The 22008-nt window shown below is 45.6% G+C and overlaps 1 protein-coding gene across 4 annotated transcripts in view; it reads right to left on the reverse strand.

Moving 5' to 3' along the window:
• Nucleotides 1–22008, reverse strand: part of LOC133137103 (mitogen-activated protein kinase kinase kinase 3-like) — a 47785-nt gene that overhangs the window by 12791 nt on the left and 12986 nt on the right. For 3 of the 4 annotated variants that reach the window (XM_061255144.1, XM_061255141.1, XM_061255143.1), the window contains 11 exons: nt 19472–19558; nt 18285–18326; nt 17816–17860; nt 10903–10997; nt 8875–8912; nt 5313–5412; nt 4349–4462; nt 4025–4142; nt 2272–2405; nt 1187–1260; nt 37–98 (listed from right to left, as the gene is read on the reverse strand). In XM_061255144.1, coding sequence (XP_061111128.1) covers nt 37–98; nt 1187–1260; nt 2272–2405; nt 4025–4142; nt 4349–4462; nt 5313–5412; nt 8875–8912; nt 10903–10997; nt 17816–17860; nt 18285–18326; nt 19472–19490 — 841 coding nt within the window. In that variant the 5' untranslated portion in view covers nt 19491–19558. Of the gene's footprint in view, nt 1–36; nt 99–1186; nt 1261–2271; nt 2406–4024; nt 4143–4348; nt 4463–5312; nt 5413–8874; nt 8913–10902; nt 10998–17815; nt 17861–18284; nt 18327–19213; nt 19318–19471; nt 19559–22008 lie in introns of all 4 variants that reach the window. The other variant, XM_061255145.1, reaches the window with a different exon arrangement.

Here is a 22008-nt window from a genome sequence, read left to right on the forward strand (position 1 = left end):
AATTTCCCGATTCCCAGAGGGCGTTCTGGATCTCACCTTTGTACTCGCAGCCGATGTTCAGGTAATTATTGTCCCGGCTGCCCTGGGAGTACGGTGGGCTGGAATGACAGATATAAGCGGGAGAAGACAAATGAGCGAGGCTATTTCCGTCTCCGCTCCCACCAGCTCCCCCCCAGCTCCGCACAGCACAGCCTGCCCTACATTCGGCTCCTGCAGGTGACCGGATCCTGTCACACGGCTCCGCGCTGGAGCTATTTACAGCGGGGTGACCCTGCCTCTGACAGCACCTGGATACAGCGCATTCAGACAAACATTCGGGGCGAGCGCCACTCGCGGTTTTACCTGAACACTGTGAACGCTCGGCTTTGTGCAGTCCCCGTTTCAGTGTGAGGGACACTGAAGTGGGGCAGGGAAATGTGGGCCAACGGGCATGAGGGGGGGTTTCCACGCAGCTATTTCCTGTCATTGTTTTTGGGCCGAGGGTCGAGATGAGACCCGCTCAGGTACTGCCGCATCTGGCTACACCATGGTAGTGCGAGGGGGAGATGGGGGGGCTTCCTGGTTAGCCCGCATGTGGACTGCCACTACAGCTAAATAGGGCAGACTGACACGCACACATGCATACACACATGTACGTACACACAAACACACACACACACACAAACACACACAGACACAGACACACATACCACACATAAGCACATGTAGAAGCACAAGCACACACACACATGTACACAGGCACAAACACACATAACATGCGCACACTAACAGACACGCATACCACACATAAGCACATGCAGACACACACACACACACACACATACACACATGCACACAGACAGACATAACACACACACACTAACAGACACGCATACCACACATAAGCAAATGCAGACGCACACACACATGTACATACGAGTATACATGCAGGCACGCATAAGTGCACACGCCCACATACACACACACAGAGAGACACACATACGTGCACGCGCCCACATACACACAGACACACATAAGTGCATGCGCCCACATACACACACACACAGACAAACATAAGTGCACACGCCCACATACACACACACAGACAAACATAAGTGCACGCGCCCACATACACACACACAGACACACATAAGTGCACACGCCCACATACACACACACAGAGACACACAGACACTTGCTCACGCACCTGTCCAGCGTTTGATCCAGTGATTGACAGCTGTCAGACAGCGAGACGTCTCCACTCCCAAAGGGATCCAGGACCTGAAAGGATCAGGGCCGATCATCAATCCACCAAGCTCTCAGTCTACAGGCCTCTACCCTGCTCTTCTCAGACAATACACAGCGTGTCTATCCTGAGATCTGATAAGCGCAGTGTCAGAGAGAGGTGACAGATTCAAGCTCCAACAGAGAGCACTTCCTCATTTCACAGTACACAACTCTATCACCAGTACACATTATCCTCTCATTAAATCCGCCTTCCCGGTGAAAGATTAAGACTGTGATTAGCACTTCTCTATTACATTACTTCACATTACTGGAATTTAGCAGTCGCTTCTTAGCACTCACTCTTAAACCTCATTTTTTACATAACATGCATACATGTATACAGCTGGATATGCACTGTATGGAAAGTAGGTTATGTGCTCAAGGTTACCATGCTGGGAATCGAACCTGAAACTTCTAGTTTACAAAACCAGTTCGTCTAACCAGTATATTACACTACCATCCAGTTCCCTTATTCGGTTAGGGGATCGAAGCAGAGGGGTAATGGGGGGGCTCATTGCTGTGGTTACGGGTAAGGAAAAGGGATACATAGAGTAAGGGGGTTAGAGTTAGGGTTGGGGTTATGGTATGGGAGTTAGGGTTCAGGTTGCGGTTAGGTTATGGGGGTTGGGGCTGAGGTTAGGGTAAGGAGGTTGGGGTTATGGTATGGGAGTTAGGGTTAGGGTTGCGGTTAGGTTATGGGGGTTGGGGCTGAGGTTAGGGTAAGGAGGTTGGGGTTATGGTATGGGGGGTTAGGGTTAGGGTTGCGGTTAGGTTATGGGGGTTGGGGCTGAGGTTAGGGTAAGGAGGTTGGGGTTATGGTATGGGGGGTTAGGGTTAGGGTTGGGGTTAGGAGTTAGGGTCGGGGTTAGGTTATGGGGGTTGGGGTTGGGGTTGAGGTTAGGTTATGGGGGTTGGGGTTGGGAGTTAGGGTCGGGGTTAGGTTATGGGGGTTGGGGTTGGGGTTGAGGTTAGGTTATGGGGGTTGGGGATAAGGTTGGGACTCACTCTCTGGTCCAGTGTTTCGGGGATGAATTCCCCCTCACTGTGGATGCTGGTGTAGGAGCCTTGCCTGGCGATTAGCTGCTGCTCCTCCGGGACGCTGCCAGGAGGCGGGGAGCTACGGCCCGTGTGCAGAGAGCCTGGGGGTGAGGGGAGGGGAGAGGGGCAGAGACGGCGTGTCAGGAGCCATCAGGAGAGAAAAGAGACGGCGTGTCAGGAGCCATCAGGAGAGAAAAGGACACGCCTCATTTCCTATCTGTCCTGTCTTAGAAACGGTGTCATCAGTCTCACCTCACACACTGAACACGCCCCCAGAACACACCGTTATATCAACACAGAGGTATGCTTCCTCATTCCACAGTAATAAACACACAGCACACACCTGCCACCATCCCCCCACCACCCGTCACTGTATGTCACATGTGTGACAGCAGGCAGGGCAGAGACCAGGGCGGCGGGCTCGCTTTCCACACCGCTAGCCGAGCGCGGCTAACGCACCGCGCAGACGCCTCTGAGGGGGAAACAGCTGGTGCCCTGGCGGGGTTACGCAGACGCCCCCGTGTGCAGCTGTGGGCCGGTCGGGCGTGACCGCTCCTGACCGCTCGTGACCGCGTTCATGCCGACGCTACCGGCGCGCGCGGCTGAAGAAGACGCACGTTGCCCGGTCACTGTCCGTCAGCGAGCTGCCCGCGGTGCGGGAGTCCACCTCGCTCTGGGGCAGGAAGTCAGGAGGTTTGACGCTGCGCTGACACAGCACCGCTGTGACTGTATAATCACACAGGCGCACAGCGGTTCTCTCAGCATGCGGTGCAAGTGACTATTAAAATCGACGCTTTCAGCGCCCTTCGGCTGTACAGAGAGGCACTCCGCCTTTACACTCTACTGCAGTCTGTGTGAGAAGGGTCCATTCCAGACCCCACCCCCTGCTGCAATACCAACACATGCACACTCAATCCAAAACAATGTGATAAATGGACTTGAGGGAAAAGTGGCGTTACCCGACTGCAATGTGTGTGTGTGTGTGTGTGAAAACAGAGGGCTGAAGTCGCCTTATTGGACATGGATAACCGCCAGCGGGTAGTGTAAGATAAAAGATAGTGTAATATCTCGGGGGACCCTTCGAAGCTGCCTTCTACAAGCGGTTCAGCTCACGTGTTTGAGACTGAAATCCGAGCTTCCTGATTTAGCCGGGTTCCTTGGCATCGGCGCTCGTGCGTCTCGACACCCATCGGTCACCCGAGCCGCGCGCCGGCAGTTCCGCAGTTTTACTCTGCCGCCTCAGTTACACCTCGCTGCGGCTCAGCGCCGCGGTCCATGTCTCAGAGCGGGCCACCGGGCTCGCGGGGGGCGTCAGCCTGACGAACGATCCCTGAGAAAAGCGGCCATTTCTTCTGAGACGGTCAACGGATAAGTATGCGCGACGGGACCGCGGGCGGCGCGCGGAATCGCTAACTGGATGAAGGATACTTCGGTGGGACATCGGCTCTCCTACGTGAGCAATATGTGGAGTGAGCGCTGTCTCAGTAAAGCAGATACACGCTATCAGTTCATTAGGCAGTTCTGGAGATGTGGCAGAGAGAGAGAGAGTGTGTGTGAAAGAGAAACTGAGGAAGAGGAATGAGAGGGAAGGAGAAGGAAGATAGAGAGAGACAGACATGGGGAAATAGAGCTAAAGAGAGAGTAAGCCCACATATGGAGAAAGAGAGAGAAAAGCTCTGAAGGTTTTTTTAACATGGCACACTGTGACCTGTAGACTGACCTGTTGAGTGCTTTCGAACCCTCTCTGAGCCTTTGAAGGGGGAGCCCTTCAGGTCTCCCAGAGATTTGGATGACCTCATCTCAGACTGCTTATCCTCTCTACTGCTGACCTGTAGGAACTGCACAGAGGGAGGGAGAATGCGAGTGAGTGGAAACTCTCTATTCCTGTTGTTAATGACCACATTACTACTCCTCAGCTGACAGACTCATCTGGTTTTGGTCCTCCTAAAATCTATAAACACTATTTCACACTCACATGCACAACAAGGTTATTGCAATGTTGCCACAACATTAGTCACGTCAGGTAAGAGACTAGCTGGCTCACGTGGTTGTTCTTCGGACTCTTGACCAGAACTCTCAGACTGGCAGAGGCCGGGGCCCGGTCCAGGGTCTGCACGGCCCGGTCCAGATCGGCCTGGGACTGAAGAGGCAGCAGTACCTGAGGGACAGAGAGAGGGACTGAGCCCGGTACCACTGAAGACCATGGCACTGGCTATACAAGCAGACCAGAAGACATTTGTTTAAGTATGCCTTAGTGCATTTTAAGCTTGAAAATCAGCTGGGTTACAGCTAATAGCTCTTGTGAATATGCTAATGCAATCTTGTGAGTGTATTAGCCTCACTTGCAAACTGTACTGTGATGACAATTTGTCAGAAAGAAGCTGGCGTTAATCTCGCAATTCTTCTTTCATCACTAGTTCCTTAGAGACGAGAAAGGCTGTACTGATTTCACTTACACAGCAAACAAGCTGCATAAGAGTGCCACACAGCTTTGGGTCTCCCCTTTGTCCTTGGTTTCATTCCACCGCAGAGGTTTACAAATTGAACAAAGACCTTTTTGGTGACCTCATACCAAAAGAATCTCAGATCAAGGAAGGTGCTTGCACTGCGGTTACTCAAAGTGAACAGTGTAGGTATGCATGCCACACTGCGAGACTGCAAAGCAATTGCACTTGACCTTGTATTAAATGGGGTTAGAGTAAAGCTGTGATATCTGGAACTCAAACACATCCCCCTTAATTCCCTCTGACTACCACCCAAACAGCAAACTGTTGGTCTCGGCTGTTCAGTCACAACAACACACTCCACTGAACTGGAGCACAGCTCACATAAATCACTGGCAAAGTAGGTCATCTGACAGTAAGTAATGATCAAACCTGCATTCTAAATATACTTGCGCGTATTAACGCTATTCTGGTGTTGCAGCCCTATATTTTTCCGCTAGCTGGAATTCTCAATCTGTAGGTAAGGTTCTGATGAGTAGTTCTCCTGGTAGTCAAGAGCTCTACCTCTTTATCGGTGTAGAACAAGTCCATCTTCTGTCCAAAAGCATTGGTCACTTTCTCCAGGAGATCTCTGTGCTTCAAGGGCCGCTGGAACAAGATTATCCTGAGCGGGAAAAAGACGGTGAGGTCAGCTACCTTGCTTCAAGGGGGCGTGTGCATTTTCACAACTGACTTGTATACTGTATAGTAGGGCTACTTAACCCTGGTCGTGGAGAGTATGCATGTCTGCTTGTTTTTGTTTTCACTTTAAAATCAGGAATCAAATCTGATCCAAGAAACCAGATGAGGCGAGTTTACTGTTTAATAAAGTGGTTGTCATTACTAAATTAACCCTGCAGGCCTTCAGAACCAGGACTGAGGATCCCTGGTGTTCATACTGTGGGCACCACTACTGGACCTACAGTACATGCAACTATACTGTACCCACACATTTTGGGCATTCACTGCTGTGGCATGACTGCTTGCTGACCCAAAATCTGCCTGATCATCCGGATGCCCCTTATCAAACTGTTCCCAGATCAGCTGCACTCTTATCACGACTTAACAGGTCGTCTTGCATCACTTCCTGTTTACTTCTTAACTCGGGCCTGCTGTGTCATGTTTGCTCAACCTTAGCGCACCCTACAGTACATCTCCGCCTCTTCTGTGTCCACTATGCAGGGCCTACGCTATCTTAATTTTTAATATGGGAGGAAACATCTTCTCAGACACTTTGTCCCTGTTCAAATACTGCATGGGAGGTTGCCTCGAGCATGGTTTTCTCTGACATCACCGAGTTGACAACACAGTAGCCATACTTCTGGCTCGGTTGGAGTAGGAAAAACGTGAAAATGTGAAGGCTTTGCAGGATTTCTTTTGGACAACGCAATAAATAACAAGCTGTATTGTACTGTTATCTTGTGTGCCAAAACCTGGATAATATCATTAAGAAAAATATCTATTTGCTACTTGAACCACAGGCATAACCATACAGAGTAACTATAGTAACTGGTTATTATACATTCTCTGTAGACAGCTAGCAGTTGAAACAGGTCATTTCTTTCCACAAGAGGACCACTATCCACAATCATGTAGTAATTAATGTCCTCTCTCACATATTTACCATATACTGGTCATGGAAAACATAACCCATGCATTACAGTTATACTGCACATGCATATGCCAGTTGGACTGGGGTTTCTCTGGACATTTCAGTCTCTGTCCCAAACAGGGCTCAGTATAGCAGTGACCTGAAAAGATAGATCAACCATTAGAAGCAAAAGGAAATTAACCTACACTGATGTACTATCGCTCAGAGACATTTGTCTTCTTTTACACTGGGTAAGACTGTCAGAAGGCTCTCGGTCTCAGTGCAGGACCACCCAGGACCAGCCCGCCCTGGGGTCACTATGGCAACCCAAGTAACTGACAGGTTGAGCCCAGCCTTTGGTACTATGAGGTCATTAACACGGCTCAGGAAGAGGAGTGCCCGGGCCTGCACTCATAGACAGACACTGCCAGCTCTGAGCTCTCACCCCCTAAACAGTTAACATGGGCCCCAGATGTAACATCTGTCAGCCGGCAGCACATATAATGGGGGGCATGACTGATGGAACAGCAGAAAAGCTACATGAAGCTGTTTTACACCTCTGCTCTCGGTTCACTGAAACACAGGCCAGGGTCCCCACAAGCAGCACTGCTGCAGTCCAGCATCTGCTCTTAACCCAGGAAAACCTCAGAAATCTGTGCAGGTATTCATAAAGCAGAGCACTGACCTCAGGTCAGTTTAAGCCTTTAACCTACAATGGAGGATGTTAGGATGTGGTCAGGAGAAAGCTGATCCGAGATCAGCACTCCTAGTCCCAGCCACTTTCCGAATGTGCCTGCCATGACACTGAAAGGCAGGACTTGTCGCGGTTCTGTTAACAGAAATGCTTTCTAATAAAAAAAAACCCAAATCACTAAATGTACAGCTCAGTTGGAGTCCTCATAGCTCACTTGCATTCAGGGACAGAAATCTGACACAAACAGCAGAGGCCTCCAGTCAGAAAGAAGTGTCATCACTCAGATAGAGGGGACAGTGGGGACTTAAAGGGAGGGGTAGACTACAGCAGTCTCTGCGGTGAGGAGAGGCGGATGCTCCAAATGAGATGCGCTTCCCTCTTGCGAGATGGTGCCACAAGATAACAAACTCCGTGGCCTTTTCACCCCCGGGCTGGACCCTTCAGAGAGGAGAGCCCCTTCCGCCAATTTCAATTCTGCAGAATTAAGCCGAACGCTTCGCCGACTGTGTCCAATTAGGACTGCGGCGTTTGATGCTCCGAGGCTGCAGACCCCTAGCTGTCGCCCCTGAGACGGTGCCCTCCATCCTGTGCCATTTGCAGCCCGTCTCAGAAGATTTACTTAACGAACGGTAATGTCATCTTACTTTTGGATCGCCTTCATCTCGGCAGCCACATGCAAATCAGTGCCACCTCAGTGCTTCAACTCAAAACAAAAAGGGATGTTACTCAAATAAGGGATTGTTTGGTTTTCATTTTGTTTAGCTCACAAGCTGTTTGCCCAAAACCTGTTAGCATCCATCCAAGATGTTTTGAAAAGCCTTCACTTCAGAAGATAAGCAGTTACCCCCTGTCTGAACCTGTCTACATGAAGACTAAACAAGGGTCTTCCCAATTAATTCACAAAGTGCCATCTGCCCAGTGCCCATTTCACCAGGAGTCTGGAAGCTTCTTTTAGCTTTGGTAGCTTTGCCAATCACAGTGGCACAGCTTTGTGGCATGGGAAAATCTATGAAACAAGAACTCGAAGATGCAAATTGTACAGGGTAAAAACAAGACGTGAAGTTTCCTACACCGTGCATTTGGTTGGTTCGGTGGAGAACTGCGGTCAGACATCTGCATTCACTAGATCCATTATGCATTCCAAAGCATAGTATCTAATTTCAGAATAAAACAATGCAGGCCCTCGGAATGGTAAAAATATACAAACTAAACTTCCAAATAGCTCTTGGTGTAGCACAGGCCAATAAATCATTTCTGTTGGAAAAAAAATCCAGAAAATATCAGAATAAAATTAAGTTCATGTCACTCCTTAAAAAACAGAACCGTTGAACACCTGAGGCGCTTCTACTAATCTCTCCAGCGATTTTGAAGGAAAACATACTTTAAAACAAGAAGGGCATTAACCAATGGCCCCTGACACAATGGGCTGACTTAATGAATGAACATTCTGCATTTTTTCACCTCCGAGGTTCTGTGAAAGGCTTTATTCAATCATGCAACACAGGCCATGCAGTCTACAACACCTTGGCTCCTGAAAGCGCAGAATACATGCTATTAAGTCTGAACTAATCTACCTCTACTCCTACAATCACTGAGGGTATCCCCACCTGTCAATCATACATGGTGTGGTCATTTCTCTCCCGAAGCTTGCACTGTGCCCGCCCTCAATCGATGACTGACTCTCTGTATTTTTCCGTTGACTGACTGAATAACTCTCTGTCTTTTTCAGCATGATCTGCTCTTACCCATCTGCTGTTGTGTGTTATCACAAAAAAAAGAATAAAGAAAAATGTTCAACTCACCTTTTCTCCCTCTCATGCTCCAACTTTATTCTCAGGTCCTGATGGAGCAAAAGAGAAGAGTCAGCACATAATCCATGAGCAGAATGTGCGTAAGAGTGTCGAACGTGTTCTGATCTGTGCTTCAAGGCCAGGAAATGTTGTGTGTTGAAACCTGAAAGCCGATGTTATGCTTTCCATCGCAGTGATGAGAGAAAAACAGGAAAAAGCGGACCAGAGTGTATCAAAAATGGAGGACAAAATTGCTTTGTGGAAAGGAATGAAAAGGACAAGGGTCATGGCTAATAAAAGCTCATTCCTTAAACCTGGACCTTAAACCTGAAGTCATGCTATTTATGTAGCACACAGCGAACTGCAGAGCGATAGGAACAGGAGAACGCCCTGAACACACTCTGATCTGACGGCACAGTCTTCCGCGATCAACTCAAACCATTAAAACGCTCAGTCTGATGTCACGAATGAACTTGGGGCACAAATCAAAAAGCACCTGAATAGGTTTGTCAGTACAAGGTCAGGCAGTAGGAAAAAGCGGTGACAGCAATGTAACACTAAAGACAAACACGCTGAGTGAAAGGGCTTCTGGTGTCACACTGGCTTTCCTCAGAAAACACAGCATTTGAGACTTCTCCTGTAAATGAAGGAATCTGCTGGATCTGAGATCCTGTGATACATGAAGGATAGTGGTTTGATGATAGAATGCCGCAGCTTTTACCAGTGGCATTAAAACCAGGCTTTGTTGCTACGCTGCCACAAAGCAATTGTCCCAGATGCATTCAGGTCTGCAAACTGGCTGAGTGAACTTTTTCTGTCTGAGAAAGGACATAATAAATACTACTCCCATTTGGAGATAGAGCAGATTGTGTATGACCACTTTTCTGTGTGTGTGTGTGTGTGTGTGTGTGTGTGTGTGTGTGTGTGTGTGTGAACAATTTGACTGACACAACTGTGAAAATGACTTTCATGGTTGATAACTGTAGGAATGAATGACATTTAAACAAAGATTGTAGGGCCGCTACATAATGCGCATGTAATTACAAACAGGCATCTCATTTGATGCCAAAAGGAGGGGTCCTCTGGTTTTAAAGGGGCCCTTAACTAGGCCACCTGGCAAGATGAGACAATTGTCATGGGTGGAGGGTGTGTGAATTCTCTGCCAGTTCTGCCCCAGGCAAATGAGGTCAGAACTAAGCCGCTTTCGATGTCCCAGGTGACGGTGGAGAGCGCGTGAGCTAACAGTGGGTACACCAGAGACACCTTCAGCTTTGTGTCATGCATAAAGATGTGGAATAACAGCAGACAATACGCTCGAGCAGCCAGTCGCCCTTCACCTTGCGCGTTTCTGAGGTTCCAGGCTCATACGTGGTGTTCAGCAAGGGAGGAGAGATTTTTGGTTATGAGCTAATGCTGCACTGCTGGGACACATCTCGAGTAGGCATGCAGCAGACACGGGTTGTCCTTTAAATCAACCCATCAATTTTTCCTCCCACTCCTGCACAAACTCCGGGGAGGCCACTCCCTTCCGAGTGGCGCAGTTAAAACGAAGTTCCATCCAGATGCCTTCCTAACCATTATAAATCACTACTTTTTTTTCTGCTTCACACATCAGTCAGGGAGACCAGTTTATTTAAAAAAATAAATGATTGGGAAACTGGCTCTATGCAGAACTCTCCCGAGAGGCAAATGACGGAATGGAAACATGCTTCTGCTTTAATGCTAGCCAAGGTGAATTCCCAGAATTCAACCCTGCAAACTACTCAGATCCTTTTTACTGCCCCCATGCAAAATCAAGGAAGTACTTTGCCACAAATGCGTTATTTGCTGCCCAGTCATCTAGTGATACTTCCTGAGGGCAAGTCCGCTGACCAATTTGGCGAGAAGGTAAAATGACATCAAGGATGGTGAGGTACTCATCATCATCCCTGAGTGACAGGGCTACGTCAGGACATCCAGGTCTTCAGCACATTTCTCAGTCGTGGGATCTGAGACAATGGAAAGGAGAATTGGGAGGACTGTGGGTAAGCACAAACGTACCTGCTTGAGGGGCAGAGCCTTGGTTTGAGGCTTGCTGTAGCAACGACCCAAAGCTGCCAGGTCCTTCATGATGGAGTGAAGAGCTTCTTCATCATCTGGGGACAGAGAAAGGTCACAGAAGTCACACAGGGGTCATACGGGGTGTTCCTGTGACACACAGTCAGAGACACTAAAGGCTGTGGCAGGTATCCCCTCGCCTCAACGAATCAAAGACACCTGACCTTTTCTGAATAACCTATTGAAAAGCTCTGGGACAAAATGCAGTCAAGGTACACAAACACCACCCTGGAAACCCACAGTGAGCTCTTTTGACTGCAGTAAACTGGCATGTACACCTTCAAATATTTGCAAATAGCATGACGAGGAAATTCAGTATGAAGCCATTATTACGACGAAGGGGTTTGTGATTACTTTATTATGTGTGGTATCGTGTAAAGTTTTACAAGATAAAGAATTTGACCTCCGGGGAGAAATTGTTTTCAACTGCTGCCGCCCGCAGTGCCCATGTTTTTCTACCCAACACCAACACAGATTCCCCAGATCATTGGTCCATTGGGAGAGTGCCCTCTAGCTCACTGGAGACCCATTAGTCTAAATGGCAACAGGTGCGGCTGGACTCAATAACTCAGAAACACTGTTCCAGGCTTTGTGATTATGGCAACAGATAATAAAATAAATCTGGCATTTAGCAGATGCTCTTACCCTGAGTACGTTATAGATTAATATTTTGATATACAATGAATTTATACAGCTGGATACTTCGCTCAAGGGTACCAAAGCATTAGCTCGAGTTCAATTACAATCCCAGTTCCCCGACAAAATCTTCCAGCCTCAACATTAAATCAATTTGAAAAATCTAGAGCAAAGCAGTACTACCCACACACACACACACACACACACACACACACACACACACACACACACACACTGTGTGGTCTGTAAAGACCATCTCAAGGTGAAGCCATGCAGGAAACTGAAAATAGTGCTTTTGAGCTGATCATTAATCCCTACAACCAGAGCAATGCAAAGATTAAAGAATTCTTGGTGGCATGACCTGAGATTAAGAAGCAGTTTTGCATAAAACTAAGTGCCAAAGTCCAGTTCAAGATAACTGCTTACAATATACTTGCAGCTGATGACAGGTCAGCCATGTTTTGGAGTAAAAAGAAAATGATTATTTCAAACTTAATTCTATCAGACTGCGATTGAGTCTAATAAATTTCAGCAGATTAACTCAAATGTGGGTGCTTACAGGTCAGATATCCTGTTATCTGAACTCAGTGGCAGAAAGCTACCGAATAACGGGTCTGCAAAAAGGATACTATCGGCAAGGGTGGAACATCAAACTGGAAAAGGCAATCTGCCACTTTTATTACTGTTATGACCTGACTGAATTGTCTTGGTAAATATGGAGTTGTTTTAAACACATTACATTTGTGGGCTAGGTAAATCACCCAGGCTAGTGAGGTCAGAATTAAGCAGCTTTCGTTGTTCTAGGTGATGGTGGCGACGATGTTGACATCACAAAGTAACATCAGTGCAACAGGCTCGATAAGGCATCCTCTTTCTCATTCAGTGAAAATAACCGTCAGTTCATATTCTTGCTACAATCGGCTTTGGAAGAAAAACAATCAAGCTGATTGGAAAGCCATGAACTAACATTTTCAGCTTTGAAGACATCTAATAAGCATATTAGCTGAATCAGGTAATTATGTCTGAAATGCAATTTGCCACAGCCATTAACACAACAAGCAACTGACAACGCAGATAGAGTGTCATTTCCATGGTAACAGCAGCGAGAACTACCAAAGAAATATTGAGAAATCTCTTCATCTGTTCTGCACTGAGTGAAGCCCACACCCCCTCAAAGAGGTTAGCGCACAACTATAAAAAGCAATTTGATGAACGGGTTCCAAGTGGCAGTAAAATATTTTATCTGTTAAGATTTGTGCTTCTAAAATAAGTTTGACACATCTGTTCAGTCCATTGTTTATACTGCTGTTTAAATTTACTTGTGTAAACAAATCACAGAAGCATTCACAGCTCCTGTGCTTAAACATAAACAATGGCAGACAATGCTTCAGAAATGGCTGACAAGCTTCAGACAGAGAAGGTAAAAGGTGTCGGCATCCCTCTGTGGCTGAAACAATGTCAGTCTGTCACCCTCCTTCACTTCTGTGAAATCCCCCTCAGCAAGGCTGATGAAAGATGAGCTTGGCAGTATTCTATTAAGCCTGATCAGAAAGTCAAGGGACTGCTGGCTTATATGTACACTCTGGTTTATATATGAGAACAAAATCCAAAAGAGAGAGAGAGAGATAATTATTAATATGTGTATATTTTATGTTTGCTTCATTGTAATCTTTGTATTGTTAATATGTTTATTGTCTTTGTTAATACTATGTTTGAGCATAAGGCTTTCACAATATGTATTGGAAAATATGTCATGCCAATAAAGCATTTGAATTGAAAATTGAATTGAATTGAAAGAGAGAGACAGAGGGAGAGAGAGAGAGAGAGAGAGAGAGAGAGAGAGAGAGAGAGAGAGTCTGTGTGTGTGTGATGAAAGACAGCAAGACAAAGTGAGAGAAGGTGTGACAGAGAGAGACAAAAAGAGAGTGATAAGGAGAGCGGGCAAGAGCGAGAGCGTATGAGAGAAAGGGGTCTGAGTGAGAAACACAGAAAGAGAGAGAAAGTGTGAGAGAGAGAGAGAGAGCAACAGAGTGAAAGAAGGTAATTGAGTGTGTGAACAAATCTAGTTGACAGAACTGTGAATTTGAGCTAGTTTACCTAGGAGCAGAGAGCATAACTCCAGACCCGCAGTACAGCAATGTCTGAGGCTATTCCAGTCTCTACGGCCAGGCTATAACACTGTGAAAAGCTCTGCCAACACCCATAGAGTCAAACCCAATATTTACCATAAACAGTCCCATGGAATATATTATAAAAACAAAGCAAAGAAAATGGCCAGACTCTGATCTGGAGCCATTCTACAGTCCAGCTTGGTAGCTATTTGTGTATAGTACCTGGAATGTGTGTGATGCTGGGTCCAGAGAACTGGGAATATCTCCAAGGATAAGATAAGAAATAAGATAAAATATACAGTCGCCTCCAAAAATATTGGAACAGCAAGGTCAATTACTTTGTTTTCGCTATACACTGAAGATAATTGAGTTTGAGGTCAAAGATGTAAATGAGATGACAGATCTGAAATTGCGCTTTTATTTCCTGGTATTTTTATCTACATTTGTTAAATAACTTTTTACATATCACCTTTTGTATCAGACCACCCAATTTTTAGGCGAGCAAAAGTATTGGAACATGTGACTGACAGGTGTTATTTTGTTGCCCAGATGTGTCTTGTTAGATTGATTCGTAAAATAATTAAATAGATCTGAATGTCTACTCTTGGTTTTAGTGTTGGGTTTTGCCTGTGAAGACTGCATTTGTGTTAGAAAACATAAACCAATATGAAGACAGAGAGCTGTCTTTGGGAGAAAAGCAAGCCATTTTGAAGCTTAGAAAAAAGGGGAAATCAGTCAGTGACATCACAACCAGAAGACTTAAGAGAGGAGCAATATCAAGGCTATACCACAAGATAGTAAGAATTGGAAGGCGAGATTACAATTTGCCAAGATGTACAGAAATGAGCCACAAAAGTTCTGGAACAAAGTTTTATGGACTGATTAACCTATACCAAAGTGATGGAAAGGCCACAGTGTGGAGAAAGAAGAGATCTGCACATGATCCAAAACACACAAGCTCATCTGTGAAGCACAGTGGAGATTGTGTAATGGCTGCTTCTGGAGTGGACTAACTAATCCTTACTGATGATGATGCAACATGATGCAATCTACAGCTGAGCATTTGTGATTCAATGCTGTTCACAAGCCATAAGAGCTCAGCACCCTGACAAACACTCCAGTCAATGAAAGGCAAAACAAAACCCATCTCATAATACCTTTTGCCAATATGTTTCCATGATAAAAAAGAAGACCCAATACCAGTCCAGTAACATAATGCCATTATATTCATCTCAGCTCCAAAAGGTTGGAGTGTTTAGATTCGAAGACTCCAAGCTATTTTGCTTCTTTCGCCTCCAGATTAGCAAACTCACCAGAAGAATGTGGAAACCCTGCCAAGCATTTTGTCAAACGCATTTCTGTGTTTGTTCCTCATGCCTATTGTCCTTGTTATCTCTGTAAAATAGTTATTGCTGTCTTCAGAAAGGTAGGACAACTGAAACTTATACTTCGGTCCAGAGTCTGGTTCGTAAAAAAAGCGCTTAAAGAACTTTTATGAGAAGAGCTACAGCTTTGATCTACACAATTTTCCCAAGTGAACACTGTAGCATTTTATCAGGAAGGTACGCATACTGATCTTGGGTGGGGCACTACCATCACACCCTTACATAAAGCTATTAATCTGAAATTCATTCAGCTACATAGGCCATTGTACTGACCAGCGGAAGCCTAGTTAACATGGCTGTGCTCTATATACAGCACTCTTTGCCTCCACAACAGCCTGAATTCCTTGTGACAAGGATTCAACAAGGTTCTGTCCCTGCTGACTCGATAGTTCCTGCAGATTTTCAGCCACATATTCAGGCAGAGAACCACCCTTTCCACCTCATCCAAAAGGTGCTCTATGGATTGAAGTCTGGGGACTGCAGGCTATCGGGCTAAGTGCTCTGTCATGTTCCTTTGTGACATGGTGCGTTATAAAATGAGCCTATTCTCCTCTAACCTCTCTCGTTCTCGATGGATGCGTTTTCTTTATCGCACAATTCTCTGTGCGTGAATATCCCAGGAGAGCAGTGCTTTAGGAGATGCTGGAACAGCCATGTCTGGCTCCAACAGACAGACCACAGTCAATGTTGCTGAGATCATGTATCTTGCCCATTTCTGATTTCTGGTCAAAGAATAACTAAGCCTCTTCACCATGTCTCCATGCGTTTTATTGCAACTGCAGCCACATGATTCACTGTTTGGAGCAGTGTATAGCGATTGATTTAGAACATGATAAGCAGATGAAGGGGATGTCCGTTCAATAAGTCTCTGAGTTGAGGTTCACCGCATCCTCATCTTGCCCTGTGTGTTCAAGGTCTCCCTGGCCACTGAGAGACCCCTTCAGAGCGGAGGTGGGAGTAACCGGGGGGAATTCATGCATGCCTGGGCCGGATCCTTAATTAATCACGACATGACTCCACTGAACGGTGTTGCTTCGGAGAAAAAGTGCAGTGAAGCCTCGCATGACAGCAGCCTCTCTCTCATTTCCTGTCTGCCAGCTGATAACAGAGCAGTGAACTCAACACAGGGAAATGTGCTCCAACTGGAGACAAGTCCTTCTGAAAAGGAAGGCAATCTATGAAGTGTGATAAAACTGAGTCAACAGTTCAGCGAATCTAACAAAGATAAATATATTTTATATGGATTGTAATGGTTAGGTTACCTCACAAGCCATTACGTGTTTTCCATGAAGTGTTTTGGTGATGTACAATACATTAAGTATAATTAAGAGTATATAATTTATCCCTGATAATATGTACTTCAAGCAGCTATAATTTCATACTGTATGTAAAATGGAAACCTGTATTGTGTAATATATGAAAGCAGGCATTATGAACTCCACGGGTTGAGAAATGAATACATGGATTGAGCAACAAAATAAATGAATAAGTGAATGAAGGAAGAACCCTGCTGAGTGAATATCAGAGAGTGAAAGAGTGAAAGAAGGGAGAGGTTGAGTGAATGAACATGAAGGAGGTGGCAGGTGAGTGAACCAGTAAATCAGTGACAAATCTCCTTGCTTTCCCATCAATGTGTTAGTAAAACGTTTGAGAGCCACAGAGGGTCTGTGTGTCCATGCAAGCTGCTCTGCTACTTTGGTCAATGGAGGTAGCAGAGAGATGGCAAGTCCCAGAGTGACCGTGACTCACAGAACAAACACCCCCCCCCCCCCCCCCCCCCCCAGCGTTCCCCTTTTGTCCGCTCACCCCCTCCTCTGGGCCTGGGGCCCAACTGCCCCTCAGGGTTCTGGGTACAGGGGTATAAAACAAATGTCAGGGGGCACATGCTGCCCCAGTGAGGCATGACTGCTAAATGAAGGCATGACATCACTTTTATCTGCCTGCCAGACCTTCCTATAGAACAGGAACCAATCACAGCTCCAAGGCCTTAAACCAAGACAATCGACCGATTCTATCTCAGGAATGCAGGGGAATGTTGTCTGCTGTCAGTTATAGAAGTTAGAAGTTACAGCAGAAGCTGCGGAACTTGTGCAAGAGGCTGTCACTCAGAGCTGTCAGAGCAGTTCAGCCTCTGAGGGTTGGGAGACACTGAGGATTTCCCAGCCAGCTGGTGACTCATGGTAAAAGGCATCCAGCTAGACTAATTAGGCCTAGAGCGTTCGGACTCCAAAGCGGCTGGAGAGACAATGGCCCTTAAAGCCCTGAGTACAACTCTTCAGTTCCTCTCAATTAAAGACAGGAAATACTCCAGCCGTTCTGATAAAGACAAACTTCCTCCTCTTTCTAACACACACGATTATTTTGAACCGAAACTGTAAACATTCCATTCTAATCAGTAGAAAACAAATCTCTCTGCTATAATTACATTTATGTATAAATAAGGCTACTCATATTTCAGTTTAAGCGAGAGTTGGTGAACCTACAGACTGTGACACATCCTGCCCTTCTTGCTATTGTCTTGAGGATCTACCATCACATAAAGATGATCCAACTAAACTGCTTGCTTAACAGTCCTGACATCTGTTTACAGAGTTTCTTTCAGTCTCAACCACGCTGAAATGTTTGAAATGCAGTGAAGCTGGACTGCGTAGGCCGAGTGAAGGTAATGTCAGACAGCTGGAGAGAGAGAGAGACATGCAGTCAGGTCTAAGGAGGACCGCCCACCTTGCGAGTTCCTGTGATGGCCTGGTCCAGTGGTGACGCCATCATCTGTGGGAGGGAGAGGCAGTCTGTCAGAACGTACACAGCCTGCACCGGGCACCTTCCCCTCCCCAGGCAAACCATGGGCTAGGCTCAGGGGCTGACAACAGAGACATTTCTGAGTGCAATAAGCAAGACAAAGATTTTATCCCTGAAAGGTGAGACTCTCCCAATCAACGAGTTGGACTCTTCCAATCAACGTTTGCTCAGTTGATCTGAGTTGAATTGAGTGACCAGCTAACGTGTCCGATGTGCCCTTTATGAACCTGTCTGAAGTGTATTTACTGACCTGTCTCAAGTGCACTTCCTTAACCTATCTGTAGCGCACTTAGGATTTACTGACCTGTCCACAGTGCATTTACTGACACGACCTAAGTGTATATTACTGACATCTACGTAGTGCATTTACTGAATAATTTGTGCGTTTACAGACCTGTCTGTATGTGTAGGCCAGTCCTCTGTGTAGTACTGTGACCTAAAATACAAACAAAGAAAAAGTCACTCAGACATCTCCTGCATGAATATCCACAATATTCAAAATAAGACACACTTGACTTGTGGACCATGCAGTATGAAATGTCTGTTGCAATCATTGCTGAAGTAAATTTGACAAATGAGTTAACGCTCCAAGCACGAAGACAGGACTCCTCCCCTCGGAAAATAGCTGTCAAAAATGTTGCCATGGTGTCATGGTGACTATTAAGTTTAAATACTTCCCTTTCTCTGAAAAGAGCCTGTTTCTCAAGCCCTGTCAAAAATGTGCCAGAACTAGCTTAAGACTGTTAGCGGAGTTTCAATAATAAATCCACTTACTAGATTCTAAAAGGCACCTTTACACAATGACACGATTGGAGGTCCTGTTACTCATTATTAACTGATATTCTTAGGGTTGTCCATTACTTTATTTAATTTAGTATTAATTGGTTTACAATACCTCTAAGCCCTAAACTGAACATGTTATTGTGAGCAGAACACCTCGTTCTTCTGTCACAGCAATTGTTACTTGCCATGCTCCTCTAATTCCTGAAAAAACTTTAAAGAATCTCAGGCTTTGACCGATCTTATTTTTTACTTGAATGCACATGCATAAGTGTGGGTGTGTGTGTGTGCATATACAGTAAGCGCGGGTGTATCAGAGTGTGTGTGTGTGTGTGTGTGTGTGCGTGCGTATACAGTAAGCACGGGTGTGTGTGTGTGTGTGTGTGTGTGTGTGTGTGCGTGCGTGTGTATACAGTAAGCACGGGTGTATGAGTGGGTGTGTGTAAGTGTGCACATATGCAGTAAGTGTTGGTGTATGAGTGGGTGTGCGGATGCATGCCACTTGGATAAGACGCTGTTTTATCTCCAAGGCTACCCTGTTACCCTGTAATATCCACGCAAGGACGCAAACACCTTCTACGCAGGAGCCACCTGGAATTCCTTCTGTCCACCCACTCACTATGTAAACACATTCCTCTCATATATCTCTGTGAGATAAAAAAAACACACAATGCATTTATATGAGGGGCGGGCCATTCACGCAAGTACGTACTCCACACTTCCCTCAGTGCGAGGCCCCTGGGCTGTGCTGGCCCCGAGCTGGCTGAACTGCGCTCAGACCGGACATCCGTGGCTACTCACCCATGTTTACGCTCATCATCGGGGGCCTTTCTCCAGAGAGGCCTAGAGTGGAGCGCGGGACTCCACCTGCTCAGCAAGGTCCTCACCCTGCAAACACATGAAAGTCAGAACCAAAGCCTACACATCACTACCATAAAACTGCCCACATGAAAATATGCCCACAAACATTACCCTTCTAACCTACTTAACTTCAACCTGAGTAACTATTATCATCAGAAGCCCCACAAAACCACTGGGGAAATTCTTTCTACAAGTTTAAAAAAGTGCTGTGAAATGAGCACTTCAAGAGCTACATTGGATCGATATTTATGGCACCGTGCCCGTAGCAGGTAAACTAAGATTACTTGAGTAATACATACTCACCCCAGGCCATATTAGCAGATAGAACTGCAGTCATATCCCTTTAATGAGCAATGTAATGAAACGTGAAGCGACTTTTAAAATTTGCATGCCACAATTTTGTGAATTTATAAAGGAATAAATGCCTATATATTTATCACAAATAAATACACTGCAAAGGGTGAAGAGTTTCATTAAATCCTCTTTGCTGTAATCCTTGTACGGAAAATACGGTTGGCACAAAAGTTGCATCAACTGATCAGCAAGCAGATTTCTGGGATCAAAGTCACCTTTGACTTGAGGATTTGTGAAATGATGAACATGAAGTGGCAGAAGATAAGAGTGAGAACACAAGAGAAGATCACCCAGCGAGCTTCAAAGCAAACAACAAAATCCTCTTCAGGCAGCCAAGAGTGACTTCCACTTCTATAGACGCCTAATTGTATTGGTTTTGACATTTGAAAGAGAAACAAGAAGCCTTTTCTGTTATGCGTGTCCAACTAACAATGCACAAACTCTCAACTATGGCTACAACTGCTTCAGATTTATATTGATTTCTATCATCTGGTCAGAGAGTGAAACTAAGTAGCCTATTCCATTTCCTAAAAACAAACTTTCTGCAGAACAATTTGCACTTCACTTTAAAACATGAATTACACCAGTAAATAAAGTAAAAGATGAGCCTCAAAAGCACATCATTTATATGATACGCTTTCTTCTTCCCCTGCTACTGTTTATGTTTAGAACAGGCTTACCAAATTCATTTAGAAGCAGTGATATACAGAGTCTATACGGAGAGCAGCGAATCTGCAGAAAACACACTAGGGTCTCACATTCTACAATTTTTACATGGGTCTGTAGCACTTCCATGCCAGACAATAAATACCGAAAAAGTAGTGAGACTATTTGTTATTGACAACTGAAGAGGTGCTAGTACTCATGTGTAAAAAAACACAACTTCCTGTCACGTCCGTTCTGTGGTTGAGAAACACATCTTCCAATCGCAGAATGAACTGTTTTAAAAACCGGAAACCGGTTTCATTTCAATGGAAATGAACGCACTGGCGTTACTTTTCCAGCCCAAGTGTCTGCGGGTTTGTCTCCTTAAACTCAGAGGGAAAAAATGTCCTCCAGCCAGAGCCTCCCTCCCCGCCGCCACAAAGGCCCGCTGTGAGTTTCCGGACCGAGAGCCAAGGGTCTCGGCGGTGGTGAAGTTCAGTGTCGCCATAACTGCGGGGCACAGGGACTGAAAACACTCTAAACAACTGTAGAGTGGGAATCTCACAGGAAACATATTCGCCACTCCAAATGAGCCCAGCAGGCACAAAAGAGGGCAGTGCACAGGGCTACATTTTTCAGCCAGCTCTCCCTGAGAGGGGTCCTATCAAAGTGATGCTAGAGGTCCATCCATTTGTGCAGAAGCTATGACCCCTGGATAGGGACTGCTTCCACACCTAGCTCATAATGAATGCATTCACACCCCATGAATGCCCTGGTAATGATCACAGGCTACCCAGAGGAAATGCTTCCATGTGTTTCTGTGTTTAGTTCTGGGCAGAGAAACCTTAATCTCATAGTCAAAGAAGTTCCAAACACTTTTCCATTTTATTCACAAATTGGCCCTGGGGAAATCAGTGTTTCCAAGAACACACTCTTGCTAGGTTGTTCAGCAAGCAACAACAATAGCTAACTTTCAAGTAAAGGATAATCATTCAATGCTGCTGCCAATTACTGATATTACTCCAGATCATTTTACCTCTGCTTTTCACTGGAAGATTGTCCAAAATCGTGATAAAAACACTTCATAGCTCTTCCCCACTTGGGAAATGTAACCAAAATGGGAAAAACAAGTAGAAAACTATGGATGGAACCAGTAGCATGCTCTACTCATAACCCTGAATAAAAACCAAGTTGTGATTCTTTCTATGACCACATATGCCTATGCTCAGGTCATGACCTGCATAACTGCCACTGCCTCACTGTTTACTGTGGACAACCAGAAAGGTCAGGGTGAACAAATGATATCATCACACCATTTCAGCGGTAATCTTCATATCCAATTTTAGCTGTAATTTCTGCACAATTTAGTATGCAGCACAGTCCCTGCATTGCATTCAAGTAAAAACCCACTCATTAAGACTGAACTGGCTGTGTTTTCTAGAGAAAGCAACAGACGGGAATGTCAATTTCACTGAGCA

The sequence above is a fragment of the Conger conger genome, chromosome 9 (genome assembly GCF_963514075.1).
Source record: "Conger conger chromosome 9, fConCon1.1, whole genome shotgun sequence".
In the NCBI taxonomy this organism is placed as follows: domain Eukaryota; kingdom Metazoa; phylum Chordata; class Actinopteri; order Anguilliformes; family Congridae; genus Conger; species Conger conger.